The sequence below is a fragment of the Paroedura picta genome, chromosome 10 (assembly GCF_049243985.1).
Source record: "Paroedura picta isolate Pp20150507F chromosome 10, Ppicta_v3.0, whole genome shotgun sequence".
In the NCBI taxonomy this organism is placed as follows: domain Eukaryota; kingdom Metazoa; phylum Chordata; class Lepidosauria; order Squamata; family Gekkonidae; genus Paroedura; species Paroedura picta.
In genome coordinates this window covers 72,212,825-72,231,377 of record NC_135378.1, presented here as the reverse complement: position 1 = coordinate 72,231,377, position 18,553 = coordinate 72,212,825, and the positions used below count along the sequence as shown (strand labels likewise).

At 42.4% G+C, this 18,553-nt stretch overlaps 1 protein-coding gene across 1 annotated transcript in view; it reads right to left on the bottom strand.

The window, feature by feature from the left end:
• Positions 1 to 236: 236 nt before the first annotated feature.
• Positions 237 to 18,553, bottom strand: part of STPG2 (sperm tail PG-rich repeat containing 2) — a 216,614-nt gene continuing 198,297 nt past the window's right edge. The window contains exons 13-14 of the mRNA XM_077300835.1: positions 3,236 to 3,384; positions 237 to 1,888 (exon numbers count right to left, since the gene is read on the bottom strand). Coding sequence (XP_077156950.1) covers positions 1,864 to 1,888; positions 3,236 to 3,384 — 174 coding nt within the window. The 3' untranslated portion in view covers positions 237 to 1,863. The remainder of the gene's footprint in view (positions 1,889 to 3,235; positions 3,385 to 18,553) is intronic.

Genomic DNA, 18,553 nt, shown 5'->3' with positions numbered 1-18,553 from the left:
GAAAATTGGCACCATTAAAAAGTATTACTTGTATTGGATTTGGGTTTATATTCCCCCCCCCCTCATTTTTCCTATTTCAAAATATGACCCTTTGTGCTTCAGCGCATTGTGAAAAACATGCTTTTCTTAAATCTTTGACACTTGAAGCAGCAGGACAGCTGCAGATTTTTGTTTCCATTTTGAAAAGCGCGAGTGAATCATGCTGTTGGGTGTATATCACACGGCTAATATTGCAACGAATGAGTCCATCATAGGATGCGAGAGAGTAGCTCTGTACAGTCTTTATTAGGGTGTGATAAAAGAAGTTATCAGTGGATATAACAAATTTAAGACACTTTATTGCTGAATATAGCAGAAATATATTGCAGAACGCTTTTTAATTGGTAGTTCCCTTCAGTGTTTTGCTAAGGCCAGCAGTTTGTCTATGTATACCACCCACATAAAATTGGATTTGAGCCGAGACTCGAGAGTACAAATTACCCATGCTTCTGGGTTTCAAGGGTTTCTTTAATTATCTTATTCCTGGTGTCCATCAACAGCCTGTTTCAATATTAGGCTTTAAGTCATCATTAAGCTAGAAGAATGTCCAGCATCCCATGAACATGGAATCAGTATTACAATGTTGCAATATGTGACTCTCAGAGATTCTCGCTATGATATTTCTGTTGAGAGCTGAATACAGAACTGGGAAAAGGCTGAAGGGGAGTGAGACCATGGAGGTGGGCAAAGTTGTCGGTCAAATTTATGATGGCCATCTAGTGGTCACAAGATTTTAGAGCTTTGTTTTTAGAGGCTTATATTTTAGAGGCTTCTATTACCATTGGCAGGCAACTTTAAGAATGCTAAATCTGTTTCCGCTTGCCCTGTAAAAGTATGGATTGGCTACTCCATGGCTTCTGATATGGGAGCGAGATACACAATCAAAACCTAGTTTGATGATGATAATGGTAGATGGGAACACTAGATTTAAAGGAAATGGCAACTATGCAGGGAACTATTAACTTACAGGAAAGCTCAAAAACTAAACGCCTGGGTACCCGTATGAAAGATTACGATGTCTCTAATGTGCAGTGTATGGGAAACAAGCAGGATGAACTAGAAGTCCTAATAAATGAAGGGGACTATGATCTAATAGGCATTACAGAAACCTGGTGGGATAACACTCACAACTGGAATAATACGATTGAGGGGTACAACTTATTTAAAAGGGACAAATAAAGAAGGGGGAGGAGTAGCACTACATGTTTAGAATAAGAGTTCAGCTGAGAGTCACTGGATAAAAATAAAAGTAGGAAATAATAGTGGTATTATGCTGGGGGTCTGCTATAGACTCCTAGTCAGAGGACTTGGATGAGATGTTCCTTGACCAGATTACAAAATTCTTGGAGAGATGAGGCCTAGTGGTCATGGGAGATTTCAATTAGCCAGATATCTGTTGGAAGACCAGCTCTGCAAAAAATGAAAAGTCCAATAAAGGTTATCATGAAAATGACTCTGTTCACCATTTGCACTGGCAAATGAGAACATCCTAGTTTGCATCTCTCATCCAAAGCTTTGAACCTCTACATCTGAATGGGTTACATTATCTTGCAAAGGATGAAAAAATGATGGAGAAAATCTAGCTGTTACCTATTGTAGATGTTCAAACAAAAACATCAGTCAAGTACTGTCAAACAATGAAAGAGATATCATAGACTAAGAAGAGAAATTCAGAAATAACGAAATTGTATCTTATAGGATCACAGTTTTAATATATTTTAGAGTTAAAAATCACGGTACTCATTTGAACAGTTGTCGGAGGCCCTCCTCAAACTCTAGTCCTTTCTTCTTAAGACAGCATTCTGAGAGACTCTTCGTCACCTATCAGGTACTGCATGACTTTTCGTTGCTGAAAAAGGGGGGTGGGAAGAGACAGGCATAGTGCTTATGTCAAATGAAAAAATGCAGCATACCAGTCCTTATTATACATCCAGTAGGGCGGGGCAGTCAACCTGTGGTCCTCCAGGTGTTCATGGACTACAATTTCCATGAGCCCCTGCCAGCATTTGCTGGCAGGGGCTCATGGGAATTGTAATCCATGAACATCTGGAGGACCACAGGTTGACTACCCCTGCAGTAGGGGACTATTATGGATCGAAGACCTGATGCTTGAGTTCTGGAAGGACTGGGTAAAACATCTAACCCAGTAAAAAGCTCTTTGAAGATATTCCTGAATTCAATTCCCATAATTCTCAGAGCAAGTTAAGAGCTTGCGGTGTGTTCATGGACCTTGCCTTGCTGCTTGACAAGTAGATTGGCATGGTGGCCAGAACTGCCTTCTATCAGCTGCATCTCATTTGCCAACTTTCTCATTATCTAGACTCAGCTGATCTGGCTATGCTGATAACCTCATGTTTCAATTACTGCAACATGCTCTAAGGCTGCCCTTGAAGACAACCTGGAAACTACAGCTGGTCCAGAATGCAGCAGTCTGATTGCAAGAAACATACATCACCCATTTTGAAACATTGGCTGTTTCCAAGTTCAGTTCACAACCTGGGACCCAAGTCTTGGGACTGTCTCCTTCCATATGTCCCTGTGCATCAGCTACAGCCACCAAGCAGCATCTGTTGGCTATCCCACTGCTCAGGGTGGCCCATCTGGCATCGACCGGAGCCCAGGCCTTATCCATTGTGGCCCTGGCTATGTGGAATGGGCTCCTTGAGGAGGCAAGAAGGGTCCTCCATGATTATCTTCAGGAGGCACTGCAAGGTTGGCTTATTTGCCAGGGCATTTGAAGGGGTCTGAACAGCAGGTACCTTTTAGGGGGGCAAGGATTTGGGGCTTGTTACATCTGGGGATGTTTTATTACTGTAAGCCATCCTAAACCAAAATGAAAGGTGGGATATAAATGTTTTAACAAATAAATCAATGAAGTTCGCCTGCACCTGCCCCCCCCCCCCCCCCGCAAGAGGCCCAGAGTCATTTCATGATTAAATAAAGTCCAGTGCAGCTCCTGTATTAGAAGAGTTTAAGCAAGGGACCAGAGTTGAAGGATGAACGGTATGGACAAGTCTTCCATCTATGATTAATTTATACATGCCCTTCAGCTCTTAACACACAAACTCTTCACAAGAAAATTGTTCACTCTAATCCAGAGTGCAGACTATTATGCCAAAGTGCATTGTTAGATTTCCAATAGACTAGAAGGCTGTATTGTTGGTGGGTAGCCAGCTAGATCAGTAGATATACTCACTCTTTTGAGAGCCTTTCATTAGACACACACACAAGGTCTTCCCTGGCTACCTGAGGTTTGTAACTGTCCTCAAATTCAATCTCAACAGGGTTATTCAACGTGGAGTTGTACGTTCTCTTCAGAACCGTGTCTCTAAAGAACGGACTCAGCTGTGAAAATAAATATAATAGTCTATATTTATTACAGAGCCATCTTGCATATGAGATCAACAATGCAATACAAAAAGGAGTTGTCTTTGAAAAATGCATACTTCCTAGGAAAAAGAGATTCGCTTAACCACAAAGGGATTTTGTTTCTTCTTCTTAGCAATGCACTCTTTCAGAGAAGTTTTCAGGAGAAATCTGAAGATTTCTATTTTAGATTCTCCCGGGGTGGGGAGTGGGGTAGCATTGCTACTGTGTGCTTGCTATCGCGTAATTATAACCAATTAATTTCATATTTCTCAATAAATAGGCCATGGGCCTTAATTATTATTTTTTTCTTCCAAAGAAACCTGTTTGCGATTACTATGTAGCATCTGTCACACTACTTACATTTCTATTTCTTCAGGAAATGGTGAGTCAATAGCGGGATTTCATTGACTGGGTGATTCAAAGGACAATTTACACATGCCAGGTCCCCACCCTCTCCAAGGAAAAATCTCATGGTTTATAAAGAGGCAAATGAATCTATGGACACAATCATGTGTCCACCCACTGGGTCCCAGTAAGAGTTGAGCTGAGGCTCTTGTAATTCCATTTTCTAATGTTATTGTTATGATCATGTTTATTGTTGCTATAATGTTATTACTGTTATCACCTGTTACCATATATTATCTGTATCTTCCTGTTCCCTGTAAACCGCCCTGAGCCTTCAGGGAGGGCGGTATATAAATATAATAATAAAATAAATAAATGTTTGAAACAGGGTAAATGCTTATTGTGTCATAATAAGCACACATTTTATGTCAATGCACTGTTAACAGAACACCCCCCTCCAAAAAAAGAAACTAGATTAAAGAAAGGAAGCTAGATACCGTCTCCCCAATGACTGAATAATAATTGCTAAGGCAGTCATCGGAGAAGACCGAAGGAAAAGTACCTGCCCTCTCCTCAATGGCATTGAGATCATTTTTCAAGGACTCTGCAAGACACTGTGGCTGGTCCCCTGTTTAAGTGCCCCACATAAGCCCAATGCCCTTATACGTCCAGCTACCTCTATTCAGTTTCCTGCCTTTGCACAGGATTGAATCTGCCCTTCAAGCCATGCATGGCCTACTAGAGCCTCCACCCCACCCCCCCAGTTTTACAGTATTTCAGCTTTTTAAATGCCCTGTGCCCATCCATCTTCTAGCCATCATCTATTTTGCCTTAGAAATGTGAGCAGAACCTCTCCCGTCATTTGAGGGGTGGGCGGAGCTTCCCTGAGACACATCTTTCTGAGCTGGGGTGATTCCTACTGGCATGCAACACATAACCATTTATTTTGCCCTACTACCTAGACTCCTTCCTCAGTTTTGGATCCCAGGGCAGGCAGCTGTACCCCCACCCACCTCAACACATAAGCACATGCCATCGCTCTCTGTCTTCCACATAGTCCTTTATTCCACTTGAATTAATAACTTCCTTGGAATCGCAGTGTTTGAAGTCATTGGGTTCTGCTTTGAAGCACTGCATGATCAGTCCTTGGAAGTTCTGTCAGGGGAGCATGCCATTGGCTGATGGGAACCCTACTTTTCACTGAGATGGTCATCCTCTTTGACCAAGTGCTTAGCTTCAGGAGGGATACACAAAGAACAGTGGAAAAGTAGAGGACAGCCTAGCCAGCCAGATCAATCAAATCAACCCTGGTGATCAGTGGGGTTACAGATGTTTGCGTCAGATGGTCCTCACCTTGGCATGGTCACTCTTTAATAAACTGTTATCTCTGATACCCATCATATTGGGGTTCTCAGGCTGCTTTCCCAGTTTGTGGCAGTGCCACATCATCTAATCAAGATCCCTATTCCTAATTTATGGTCATTGCACATCTAGTGTTAGCAGCTCTCTAGATGTGTGGGGCTAGAGAGAGGAAAGTAAGTTTCTTGCGCGGGGCTTTTTCAGTGCCCATGTGCACTATTATTGGAAAGTAGACAATATTTATACAGGCACCAGTGTAGGGAAAACATATTCCAGATTATTCAAAGTAACCACATATCATGGCATAATATGAATAATTTAAATTGAACTGAGATTAAGGCGAAAAACCAGAGTGTTCTCCGAAAAATGCAACTTCTAAAGGTGGTACTTCAACACCTTTCATATATAAGCAGGTTTGGCAGGTTTGACTATCAGGGGAAAAATCTGTGTAGCAAAACAACGTAAGTTTTCTGAAATATCAAACACATTCATGGAAACATGTGGATATTCCCTGAATTGATTTATAACCTCTTCTAACCTTTCTCTTCTGCCCTTTTGTTATTTATTAAACTTGTTCCTCTGACCACAAGATACATGCAGGTATACTCAAAATGGTTAAGACAGATATGCCTGTAAATCTTACAGCAACATATAATAAGCAGCAGATCTGGCAATCTACAACTTTTGCAAGTAAATACCCAAAAGACACTGAGAGCATTTGCCTGAAGAAAAATATTTCTGTGTTCTGAGTCAGGCAGCTGCCTCTTCCTATGAGGATGAGGAGACGGGGGAATCAAAAGCTGCACCGGTGAAATTCCTGTCTGAGCAACCAGATTTAGAGACAGAACCCACAAAAGAAGCCTCAGGGATTGAGGGTATTTCTTTCTAGAAGGGGACAAAGGGACAGAAATCAATTTGTCTCTCACTTCGGGGGTCTCATGAGCCAGAAGAACATTGCAGACAAAAAGTAAATTTTACAGCTCAGGAGAGATGTAGAAGCATCAGGCTGTTAGCACAGCACCGTTTGGCCTGGGCTCCTGACACTAAGTTCATGCAGGACCAAGAACTCAATGAACGAAGAACACCTGGGTTTCAGTAATTAAGATGATAAAAGCAAAGAAGTGAGCAGACCCTCCAAGGTTCTTGGTAAAACAGAGTATTGTCTGTGCCTTGTTAGTAGTTGTGGAGAAATGGATACTGCACTGAATTTCTTGGAGGAGTGGCAAGATCAAAATGCATTCAAGAAACCGGAAGAGCCATTTTAGAAGCTGCCTAAGACAGTCCTTTCTCAGAAAGATTTGTATTGCTTATTGTCCTAGTGATCTACAGAGAGGAAGAAGCACACTGCATCTTTGTTTTTTGTTATATTTTAACATATTGGCATTTTTAATGGTTCGATGGCTCAAATATGCAGAAAGATAGGATATAAATTGTACAACATCGGGCATAATATTACAAAAGTAAACAGAGCCATTCCTCTATGGGTGTGGTTTGTAAAAAGTTCTAGGGAATCTTGGGATGCGTCAGGAGCTTAACAAGGTTTCATTAGTTAGATCAGGGGTAGTCAAACTGCGGCCCTCCAGATGTCCATGGACTACAATTCCCAGGAGCCCCTGCCAGCATTCGCTGGCAGGAGCTCATGGGAACTGTAGTCCATGGACATCTGGAGGGCCGCAGTTTGACTACCCCTGAGTTAGATCAAAGATGGTAGACAGGCATCCCCGAAACTACATCTTGTCCCATCACTTCTAATCTATTTGTAACATTCACGTAGACATGTCTAAGCTGGCAAAATCTATGTAGACTGGTAGAAAGGGCTGAATGCCATCACTCTGTGGTTTTGAAATGTGGACATATGCTGTGCCAGTGAAGTACAGAATGCAGTTCTGGCAGGTTTTGCCTTTATACGGGACTTCATTTGAAAGTTAAAGACGGATGTATTGTGATTAACAAGCAATGGTGGTTATTTGTGTAAAAGGCCAAGGGGAAAGGGCACGGATTAAATAGAAGGCCAACCCCAGGGCAAAATTCAGCCTGTGCAGATCTAGGCAGCGAGCAACCCATGTGTCAGAGAAATCAATAGTCTGCAGAAATAAGCTCTCAGAAGCACTGATCCAGAGACTGGAGGCTGGGGTCAGCGGCGACATGTCCAGAGTGAAGAGATCAATCCTGGCATGGGATCATGGCATGAAACAAGCAGCAGGGCAAGGACTTATAACAAATGAGATCCAGAAATGGGGGGGAGGGGGTTGGAGGGAAATGCTACCACAAATGGAACCAGTTCATTTCCATTTACAGCACAGAACAATTTCCAGTATTAAGGCAAATTAATTTTCTCCTTATACAAAGAATGTTTGAGATGCAAACCCAGCTTGCAGCCCAGTTAACCATGACGGGTTGAAAGTAAGCCCCATGGATTTCAATGGGACTCACTTCCCAGGGTATGATTGCAATCTTGATGAGTTCTGATGGTTCCTTAGTGGTACGTGAGGAGCTGCCATATGAGCTCCTCCCACTGGTTCCAGTAATGAGTTCTTCAGTGTACAGGAAGAGTCCCTAACATGGAGTCTTCCAATAACATTCCTACTCTTGGGCTCTTCTCATGTAGCAGAGGTGTTCCAGTGTTTCCAAATCAGTATGGGGGGGGGGCATCTTTTGCTTCTGTTAAGGCAGGGGTAGTCAACCTGTGGTCCTCCAGATGTCCATGGACATCTGGAGGACCACAGGTTGACTACCCCTGAGCTAAGGTATCGTTGGGAGGGGCCTAAGTTTGGAAGTCAAATGCTGCCATGTTTGCCCAGAACAAAGGCACGGAATCCGCGCCTGGCTGATCTGACTGTTCCATTTCATTTCCTCCAAATAAGGCAAAATGATCCGGTGAGTGTAAAAAAACCTACAGGATCCGGGTTCGTATCTCTCAAATCTCAAGGCTCCTGATACAAACAGGCCCCTCTTGCACAGAAAGCACAAAATGCTATGAAAATTCTGCAGGAACTTCAGATTGCTGCCCAGCCCTCAAAGCTGTCAAGAAGAGTCAGTGAATACGTCTTAAGAGTCGACACTTTTGGTAAATGCTTTGTCCATTCAGTGTTTCAGGACGAGGATGGCCATACGATGACAGACAGAATATTGAAACTGCAATAAAATTTATTTTAAAACCAGCATCAACAAATTAATGTGTTCACACAAACCATCCCCTGCAAAGATCACAGTCCAAAGACGTTTGCGTAGAAAGCCTCCGATCATTTCTATAGAAGGATTCTATTCCTTTAATTTTGTGGCAAGTTAAAGGTTATTAGACAAATATAAGCTCATTCCAATGCACTGGGCTGCCACAATGACGTTCTTTTGCCACTAAGCTATTCCTTCCTCCTATTAAACAGAACCCAATCAAAAAGCAGTTCATGAAAATTCAGAAGGATCCGAGACGTAACCTCACCAAGATTATAGCCTCAGGCGATGCAATTCTGGTGGATGCAAAAAGGTAACGGGGTTTGGCATTTGAATTTAAAATTGTTTTTAAAAGCCTTTTTTTCCCCCATTGAGCTTTATTTAAAATGGGAGGTAAAGATGTAGTGCATACATATGAATGTTCCGTTAGCAGCACTCAAGCCACGAAATGGGGGGGGGAACCCAGCCAGCCATTGCATATCTGTTTCCAAAGGTTTCATTCTGTTTGTCTGGCACTGAACAATGGCTGTGTTTGGGCCCATTAGTTGATTTCGGAGTTATTTTCTTGCAATGATTCATTTTGTAAATGAGGAAGAATTGCCACTGCATATATTTCCTGCCCAGTAGCCATTCCATGAAAGTGGCCCTCTGTGAACCTTCAGATAGCTGTTGGATGGGACAATGCTAAAAGGGACAGTATTTGGGGATGAAACAAGCTTGATATAAGGCCAGTTGGCCGTTTTCGTTCACTACTTAGGCGTAATGGGTGGGACAAAAGCTTACTTCTTTGATACACATACAGTGAAATTAGCAACGCCAGATATGTGGGATACATCAACAGAGGCAATGCTATGGAATGATCGGAGAATTAGCCGTATGCTACACCATACATATGGGGGGGGGGGGTGTGGACTCAGTTTTCCGCCATTCACTCAGAATTAACCACTCTAAGTTCTGCAGGGCTGTAAAACAGCACTCTTCCACCAGGCCTACAGTTGAGGCCATGACAGCCAAATATTCAATGGGCCTCCCCATAATAATTTCTATTTTATTTATTTATTCATTATATCTAGATACTGTCCTCCCCTTGCGGCTCAGTGCACCTTAGGTAAGTACATTATAATTCAGAGTAATTTTTTGCAGGCTCTTTTCTGGATGTCTGAACATATATAAAACATAATAGGGTTGTGAGTGTCCTGCATGGTGTAGGGGGTTGGACTAGATGACCCATGAGGTCCCTTCCAACTCTATGATTCTATTATTCTAAACCATTTTCTACCAAGCCACACGTCTGGACCACGTAGCTCCACACTGACAGACAGCACTAGAAACCTTGCTATCCTCATGGTGACAAAAAAGAACGGAGGGAAGGGTCACCTGCTCACAGAAGACATAATGCACTGGACTAGAATCCCATACATGTACGAGATCCATAAGAGAGGGTCTTTGGAGTTTGTAAGCCTGAAAAAATGTTCTGTAGGTGGCCTGCGTGAGCAGAGTCCCAATGTGGGGTTGTATGAGAAAACGGAAGATAAACTCTGAAACGTTTTCACACAACACCTGTATACCACAAGGGAGTCACAGCTCTTTCTTCAGGGCACACTCTGCAAGTATGTGCCCACTGTAGTTTGCACTGTGCTGTATGATTGAACTAGAGGCTTTTTGTTGGTAGTTGCCAGTGACTCAGGTGGTGGGAAGTCCCATCAAGTTGCAGTCCATTTACTCAGCTTCAAATAGAGAACTGCACTTCAGAAACCCTAGGTGTCTCGTTAGCTTTCCGATACCAGAACATTTACCTTCCAGAGAAAGGTGCACCCTCAGTAACACCTCAGTAATGCTACAGATTCTTTCTGGGTATAGCACACAAGTAAATACTCTTAGAGAATCTCTGCTTCCTTTCTAAGCTTTTTAAATTAAAGCACATCAATTCTTAACAGACTAAATCCACAACGCATTATGCCACTCATCCATCATCGTTACGTAGATAAAGGAAAGTTGGAGGTTGAGGGATTGAATCAGTGAAACTTTCTTCTCAATCTGTTCGGGGAAATTCTCCATGGGATCCAAGCCTTTGAAACACATAGCGAACGCATGTATTACCAAGATCAAAATATGGACATTTTTAAAAAATCAAAACTTTGAAAGTAGAAGATGGATTTATTGCAGAAAGTGAGTGATTGATGTACTTTCTCCTGCTCTTTGTCATCCTCCAGGCTGAAATATGACATAACAAGCCATAATAATGTCCCATCTATGAGGATCATGTAACGCATTGGATTGGATGGGAAAAATCACACTGTATTTCCAGTGGATATCACATTATGTAATTAGGTTAATTTCAGCACTGTAGCTCATTAGGCAGCTTGACAAAAGTATTTGCATAAAATAAACATCTAGTAAATAATTTTCTCCTCTGTAAATACTACAAACCAGAGTTCTCCGTGTAACAATTTGGCTAAGTAGGCCTAATCCTTCTAATAGCTCCAATTTCAATCCCTATTACTTCCAAGAATGAGGACAGGAAAGCAGTGGATGCAAGTTCTCATTTACAATTCAAATTACCCAAAAGCACCTGTATATTAAAACGGAACGTAATCAAATATTCCAAACAGAAGAAAATAAGATGCCAGGTTTGTGGTTATAGAGGCGATAAAAAGGACGGCCCTCTGCCAAGTTAGGAAGTACAAGCAAGTTGACGACAATGCTAACGTTAGGCAACACTTCTGATTTTGATGCAGTAGATTTGCTCAGAAACGTTGCCTGGTTCTTAACATGGACATCTTAAGTGGGTTTTAAGGAAAGAAAAAAATGCCGAGAGTGGATGCTTAAATAGCTCCACCCAAGAATCTCAGATCATCACACAAAAGCAGTCAAACCGAGCCTACAGGTTTTTCTCCGAGAGTCATTTCTCATTCAGTCACATACACAATTTGGAACGCATCTCTTTGCAATTGTTCTAGCACTCTGGAAGTTGAGTCATGAGTACTAATCAGCTCCCATGATGTTCAGACCTTCTCCTAACACTCCAATTAAAGACCTCTAAGAACTTAACAGAGCCTCTTGTGGCGCAGAGTGGTAAGGCAGCCGCCTGAAAGCTTTGCCCATGAGGTTGGGAGTTCGATCCCAGCAGCCGGCTCAAGGTTGACTCAGCCTTCCATCCTTCCGAGGTCGGTAAAATGAGTACCCAGCTTGCTGGGGGGTAAACGGTCATGACTGGGGAAGGCACTGGCAAACCATCCCGTATTGAGTCTGCCATGAAAACGCTAGAGGGCGTCACCCCAAGGGTCAGACATGACTCAGTGCTTGCACAGGGGATACCTTTACCTTTACCTTTAAGAACTTAACAATTGTTCCTTATGGGCTTCCTTTTCCTTGATGTTTCTTGTGAGTCTGGTCTTGTAGATTTCAGTAAAATAGTGTTACATAAGTGAGAGGAGCCACAACGGTACGCAAATGATCCCAAGGTTAATCTTTGGTATCCTTGGTTGAAGGGTCTCATACAGCAGGTGTAGGGAAAGATCTTTCTCTGCCTGCTACCAATACCAGTCAGATTGGGCAAGTGTAAAGGAAGATGGGGAAGGCACTGGCAAACCACCCCGTATTGAGTCTGCCATGAAAACGCTAGAGGGCATCACCCCAAGGGTCAGACATGACTCGGTGCTTGCACAGGGGATACCTATACCTTTACCTTTAAAGGAAGATATTAGAATTCAGGAGACCAAAGTGCAAATCCCCGTTAGAACATTAAGTTCACTTAGGTATCCCATTTACTCACCTGGGGTAGAGAATTACCAGCTCCCAACTGCAATTTTCCTTGTGGAATTGAGGAGCAGGGGGAAAAAAATGGCTTTCACATAGTGACCCTTGGAGAATTTCCCTTAGTCTTGGTATAAAGCCTACCTACTCCCTTATGAACTATCTGACCACAATGGTTATCTCTAGAAGGCCTGCTTCAGGTATTCCCACCTTCTGAGATTCGGTGGTGGCAATCAGGGAGAGGTTTTTCTTGATTGTGGCCATAAAACCTTGCAACTCTTTCCCAGGGAGCTTCTTCTTTCACCAATACATGAAGCCTCCTTTTTCCCCATTTGGAATTCCCTTAGTGTCCAAGGTTGCAATGTCCAACTTGGCCACTGACAGGGATGAGGCAGTAGGGCCGCCAGATCCAGGCTGGGAAACGCCTGGAAATCTGGGGATGTAACCTAGGGAGGACGGGGACCTCAGTGGGGTACAATGACATAGAGTTCACTCTCCAAAGCATCTATGGTAAATTTGGAGATGAGCTATAATTCCGGGGGATTCATAGATCCCACCTGAAGGCTGCCATTCCTATTTAGTGATCCCTCCTTCCTGCACAATGTTTTGTTATGTTTGTACATATTTTAGTTATGCTTTTAATCATTTTCATGATGTGTGGATCTTTTGGGTTGATATTGATGGCCTTAGATGTGATTTCATTATGCATGTTGTAATTTCTAAACTGCCTTGGTAGCCCTTGCGAGGGCAGAAAGGCAAGATACAACTTTGTAAAACAAATAAAATATTTTTTCATTTTCAAACTTGGCCCCATTATGCAGATCAAACCAAAAATAAAAATTCTGCATGATGGGTTGGCCACAGCGTAGGGGAGGTATTTCTACAAACCTAGAGGAACATCCACATTTATATATGCATGTACACATGTTTATATGTTTATTTTAAAAATATGTTTATTTGTATTTTAACACAGTTTGCATTGTTTGATGCCTTGGGTATCTTTAGTTTGGTAGAAAAGTGGCATACAAATGTTTTAAATAAATAGAGAGACAGGAAAGAGGATCACCGAGACGTGACATCACATCCTTCCAAAGTTCTGCTCCCCAAATTTCACAGCATTTGCGAAGGCAATTTTGGGAGCCATGTTAATTTGGGTCACTCTTAACCCATGCCATAGAACAGTAGAGAAGACAGAACAGGAAAGGTAATGACGAACGCCACCTTGATAGATTTTTAAACCATGCTATAGAGATAGACAAACTAATGTGGCCACGTGGTTGAAAGCTTAATCATCAGCCAATTCACTTGGCCAAATGTGGGCCTACATACCTATTTTAAAAAAAAACTAGCATAAATAAAAGACATAACTATGACATACTGGTTTTTTTTTTTTTTGCAGAAGATGATCTTATTCCAACATCAATCCTCTGTCATACAATACAGTAATAAGCTTAGTCAGAACTAAAAATGTAATTCATACTCCTCAATTGCTTCTTGCACATAAATGGTTGCTAGCATACTTATATAGTCTTTCCATGGTCTACGACAAACCCCAGGAGAATAGGAGTATAATGTTATTATATTATACGCATTTCAATAGGTTCAATGAATGCATTAGGGAGTGGATAAAATAATATTGTCTCCAAAACATTATCATACAACTTCAGAGTAATTTCTCCTGATCATACCGTATGTGAGCTATGTACAGCGTGAGAAGCAATTTAAAGGTTGAACGAACTGTGCTGATAAGAATCTACAAGCTGTCAGCAGTTTTCGAAGTACAAAAAAGGCCGTTCATCGTCTACATTAATTCCGGCATTTACTTTTTCCTCTACGCATGTCATTTGCTGCAGGTTTTAATCTCCAAGACAAATGTTTCAGGTAATGACACTTTTCTTTTTAAAAGACAGAGATGCAATCTTTCCCGTCAATTCATATATCATCACAAGAAGGGCAGGGGGGGGGGAATTAGCATTTTTAATTGTATTTCCAACCATTAAGTTTTTCGCAGGTCTCTCCCACCAAACTGAAAATTAAAGTATAGCATCTGAACACTGATTCCCCTGCTCTTGCGAAAATTAAAGCTACCTTGGAGAAAGGATTTATTGAACATGCCAGCCGATATCCACATTGAGCTCAGAATAACACAGCATGAACTCTCTCCAAGAGAGACTCCTGATCCGACGTGCCAGCTATATATTTCCGGCTTCCGAAAATTCCAGCTGAGCACCAAACAACGGTTGCAGGGGAGAATTATTACATTGCCGTGATTAAAAGGCAAAATATATGGCAAATTCAGGGAGTCAGCTGGAAGGCAGTGTTGGTTTTAGAAGACGGATGGCCTCAAGACTTAGAATTTTGCACATATGATCTTCTACATACATATCGTTCAAGCTCACCTACATATTTCATTAAGAGCACAAAAGCAGACCTTATTCATTGCCTGTGGCCCATTTTATGGGTATCTGATGTTTTACTCAGCCCTGTTTAGATTTCATTCATCATTTTGCAGCCATTCTCAGAATATTTTCTAAGAAGTGGGGGGGACTCCTCTAGATTCCAGTTTAGTGCCAAAATACACTTTGAGATCCAGCTGGGCTTGGCAAGCAGTCCAGCACAGACAACTTCAATTTTCTTTACCATGTAGCAGGAAAAATCAAGATCTTACCACTCCTAAGCCCTGTTCAACCATTCAAAGCGTGTACCAGGGGTAGTCAAACTGCAGCCCTCCAGTTTCTAAAAGTGAAAGACCCCTAATAAATAGCCCTAATATCTCTATCTTTTAATATCTTTAATATCCTATCTTTCATAAGGATCCCCTTAATCCTTCTAGTTGCTCATTTCGGCACCTTTTCCAATTCTACAATATGTTTTTCTGAGATGTGGTAACCAGAATTGTACACAGTAGACCAAATGAGGCTACGCCATAGATTTATACAGGGGCATTATGATACTGGATGATTTGTTTTCAATCCCCTTCCTAATTATCCCCAGCATAGCATTTTATTGCAGTCGCACACTGAGTCAACATCTTCAGTGAGTTATCTGCCATGACTCAAGATCTCTCTCCTGGTCAGTTACTGCCAGTTCAGACACTATTAACATATTTTTAGCTTTAGGATTCTTGATTCCAATGTGCATTGCTTTGTACTTGTTTGCATTGAGCCTCATTTGCCACACTGAATAACATATACACTGGAATAACTGTACATGAGAACTGAAGGAATCCACTTTATCTTTGATATTCTTCTCCCCCCTCCCAAAGTATAACATAGCCAAAGTGTTCAAAAGCCTTACTTAAAAAATTAAGTAAGGAGTAGTAATAACAAGAAGGCCTAGATGAATTAATATAGGGAGCAGAGCTGGGCCTTTGATCCACTTAGCACAAGCCTGGCTATTATGGAAGCAGCCTTGCTACTTGAGATGCTTGTAATTGTGTCTGGCGCCTTCTATACTGGACTTGGGGCAAAGAGCTGGGAAGTGGTGGTAGCACTTCCTTCTTGCGCTGCTTTCCCAATTGGAACCCACTGCCCTCCAGCTATCACTTGTCCTCTTCAGAAAAACATAGACACCATACAGAGTGGATCAGGTATTGGTTCCCTGCACCATGTGGGCATGGCTGCCGGAACAAGCCAAGAAGCATTGACAACAGCCTAGAATTCCCCGGACTAGCAAAATCCACCAAATCTACCCATGCTGAATTCTGCTAGCTTACCTTGAAGCTCCTGGTTGCCCTTTGGCCTAAGTGTTTGTGTTGAGTTCCCAGTCTGAGTTGGTTCCTCTGATTCTTGAGTTTCTGTCCTGGTTTCTGAACCTTTCTGGCAGGGTTAAGTGAGGGGAGGGGGGAGGGAGAATCTGCCTGGGTCAGATAGACATCATTTGGGGGCAAGGAATGTCATATCTTAGGCCTCCAGGAAACCTGATATTCTCCAGCCAGCAAAGGTCCAGGCCTGATGGTCTACTGCACCTCCCCAACTGACAACAACTACCCTCCTTATCTCCTTGAGATGGAACTTTTGCTATGTCTTCCCTTGACAATTACTAGTTCCTGCTTCCCTGCTTCTATTCCCAAGTAGGCCTTCGCTCCATAAGAAGCTAGTAACTTTGCTTCATAACATAAGGAGCTAGTCTTCTTCCTGGCTGCTCCTCCTCTCCCATCTCTTCCACCTCCTCTCCCACCTCCTCTCCTCTTCTCAGCTCTGAAATAAGACTGTTCCCTTTCTAAGGTTGTGTCCCTTCTCCACCTTTTATCCCCCAAGGGAAGGGTGCCCTGGGCTGTGACTATGTCATTTAATTCAAAATGTGAATGTCTGAAAACAAAACCTTGATATTTTCAAACAACAGCTTCTGATTTCTTTCCTGATAGTAAAGTATATAAAAAAAAAACCTACGGGTCTACACACTCTGATCCCTCACATTAAATGTATTGACATTTCCTAATGACCCATGGTGTCTCCCCTCCCCGCAAAAAAATCCCTGCAGTTTAGGAAAGCAAACCATGTGGGTCAATGAAGTCAAATAAGGAAATGATGCAGCACAACGAATGACATTGCATCATTAGACACAACATCAAGATATCTCTATATGACAGGACCATGGAGACCAAACAATGGACATTTCATTAAAAAAAAACACATTTCAAGGCATCAAACATAAGCAGAAACTGTATAACAGTTTGGAATAAATGCAAGAATCCTGGAAGAGTTTGGGCTCAAGGCAATAAGGTACTGAAAAACAGAGTTACAGTTACCTGTAGCCACTGTTCATTGAGTGGACTTCTGTGCAGGTACACATGGGACAGCATGATTGCAGGCCAGCCATGAAGAGAAGCTTCCAAGCTTTTCTGAAAAAGCTTCCAGACTCAGGAGTGTTTCCTTTCCTCTCTAGAGATCACTTTTCCCACCCAAAGGGTCACGTGATAGAAGTGGGGAAAGCACTCCTCCCCTCAGTTCCCTTCGGTACCGTGAAGAGGTCCCTGAACAATGTCAGCCCATGGCAGGGAACAGAAGGAGGGAGGGATGTGTGCCTGCACAGAAGAATACTCAATGAACAGCAGTTACAGGTAAGTGCAACCTTGTTTTCATCTTCACGGTTTCTGTGCAGTCCCACATGGGAGAATAGCAAGCTCATGTGCCCTAGAAGGAGAATTCAGGCTGATCAACAGAAAATTCCCTACTTAACACCACTTTTTCCACTGGAGTTTCATTTCTGGAATCCACATCCTCTGAGTAATGCTTGATGAATGTAGATGGAGTGGACCAAGTTGTTGCCTTACATATGTCCTCCAGGGCACGTCTGGCATGGAAGGCTGCCGAAGATGTCTGGACCCTTGTCGAGTGAGCTCTCAGGGTTATAGGGCAAGGAACCTAGCCTTGTTGTAAGCTGTCCTTATTGTAAAGACCACCTGCGAGAGAGTGACTGCTGATGCAGCTCTCCCTTTATTTTGCCCTCTGAAACATATGAATAAGTTTCTTTATCTCCTGAACTGCTGCGCCCTTTTCAAATAAAAAATGAGTGCCCTTCTTACATCTAGTACTTGTAGTGTTCCTTTGGATAGTGGCTTCAGAGATGGGAAGAACACCAAGAGAGTAATTTCCTGATGGAGGTGGAATTGAGAGACCACCTTAGCAAGGAATCCTAAACTAGGACTGACTACTATCTTGTCTGGGTGGAATTTAATAAAAGGAGGGTCACAGTGCAATGCTTGTAGTTCACTCACCCTCCTACCAGAAGTAATCACTACCAGAAGAGTTTCTGTATGAGAGAAAAGACATATCCGCACTGGCCATGGGTTCAAAAGGTTAAACAGCAACTTTGCAAGGACTAGCATCAAATTCCAATGTGGAACAGGAGGTACAATGAGTGGGAATATATATTAAATAAACCTTTACAAATCTTTTTGGATTCCAGGGCAGAGAAGATTGAATGTCCCTTGCCAGCTCTCCACAACCACTGTGAAATTAGCCACCCTGAGTCCCACAGCTTTTGAGGAATAGATCTTCCTCCCCAGTAAGTCAAGTTGTCTGCCCTTGTTGAGGGGGGATGAATGGATTCCTACTTTTTTGGCTGGTCAGACCTCTGAAACCATGGAATTTGCTTGAGTGTGTTGGGGGGAAATGTGCCAAACTTATTCTCTAATCCGGTAGAGATTCTCTTAATTTTTCGATAATGCTGATGCCGAGGCTGACTTTAACCAGATGGCTAAGGCTATGTCCTAAATCCCTTGAAGGAGCAGAAGTGCCACAGGACCAGAATTGAGACTGTATGGTCTGATGATTATATGGTCTGATGATTGTGGTTCTGAAGGGATGAACTCTAGACCAAAGATTTTTCCCATTTGGATTAACTGCATTAAATACATCTTAGGTCTTCGATTGTTGAGGGCATTGATAGGTTACTGGTTGTATCCTCAGGGGATAGCACAGAAGTAGTCTCTGAGCCTACTTCTAAGATATGATACAGTGCATCCTTTGAACATGATGGAAGGAATCCCCATCAGACTGATAGTGATGTT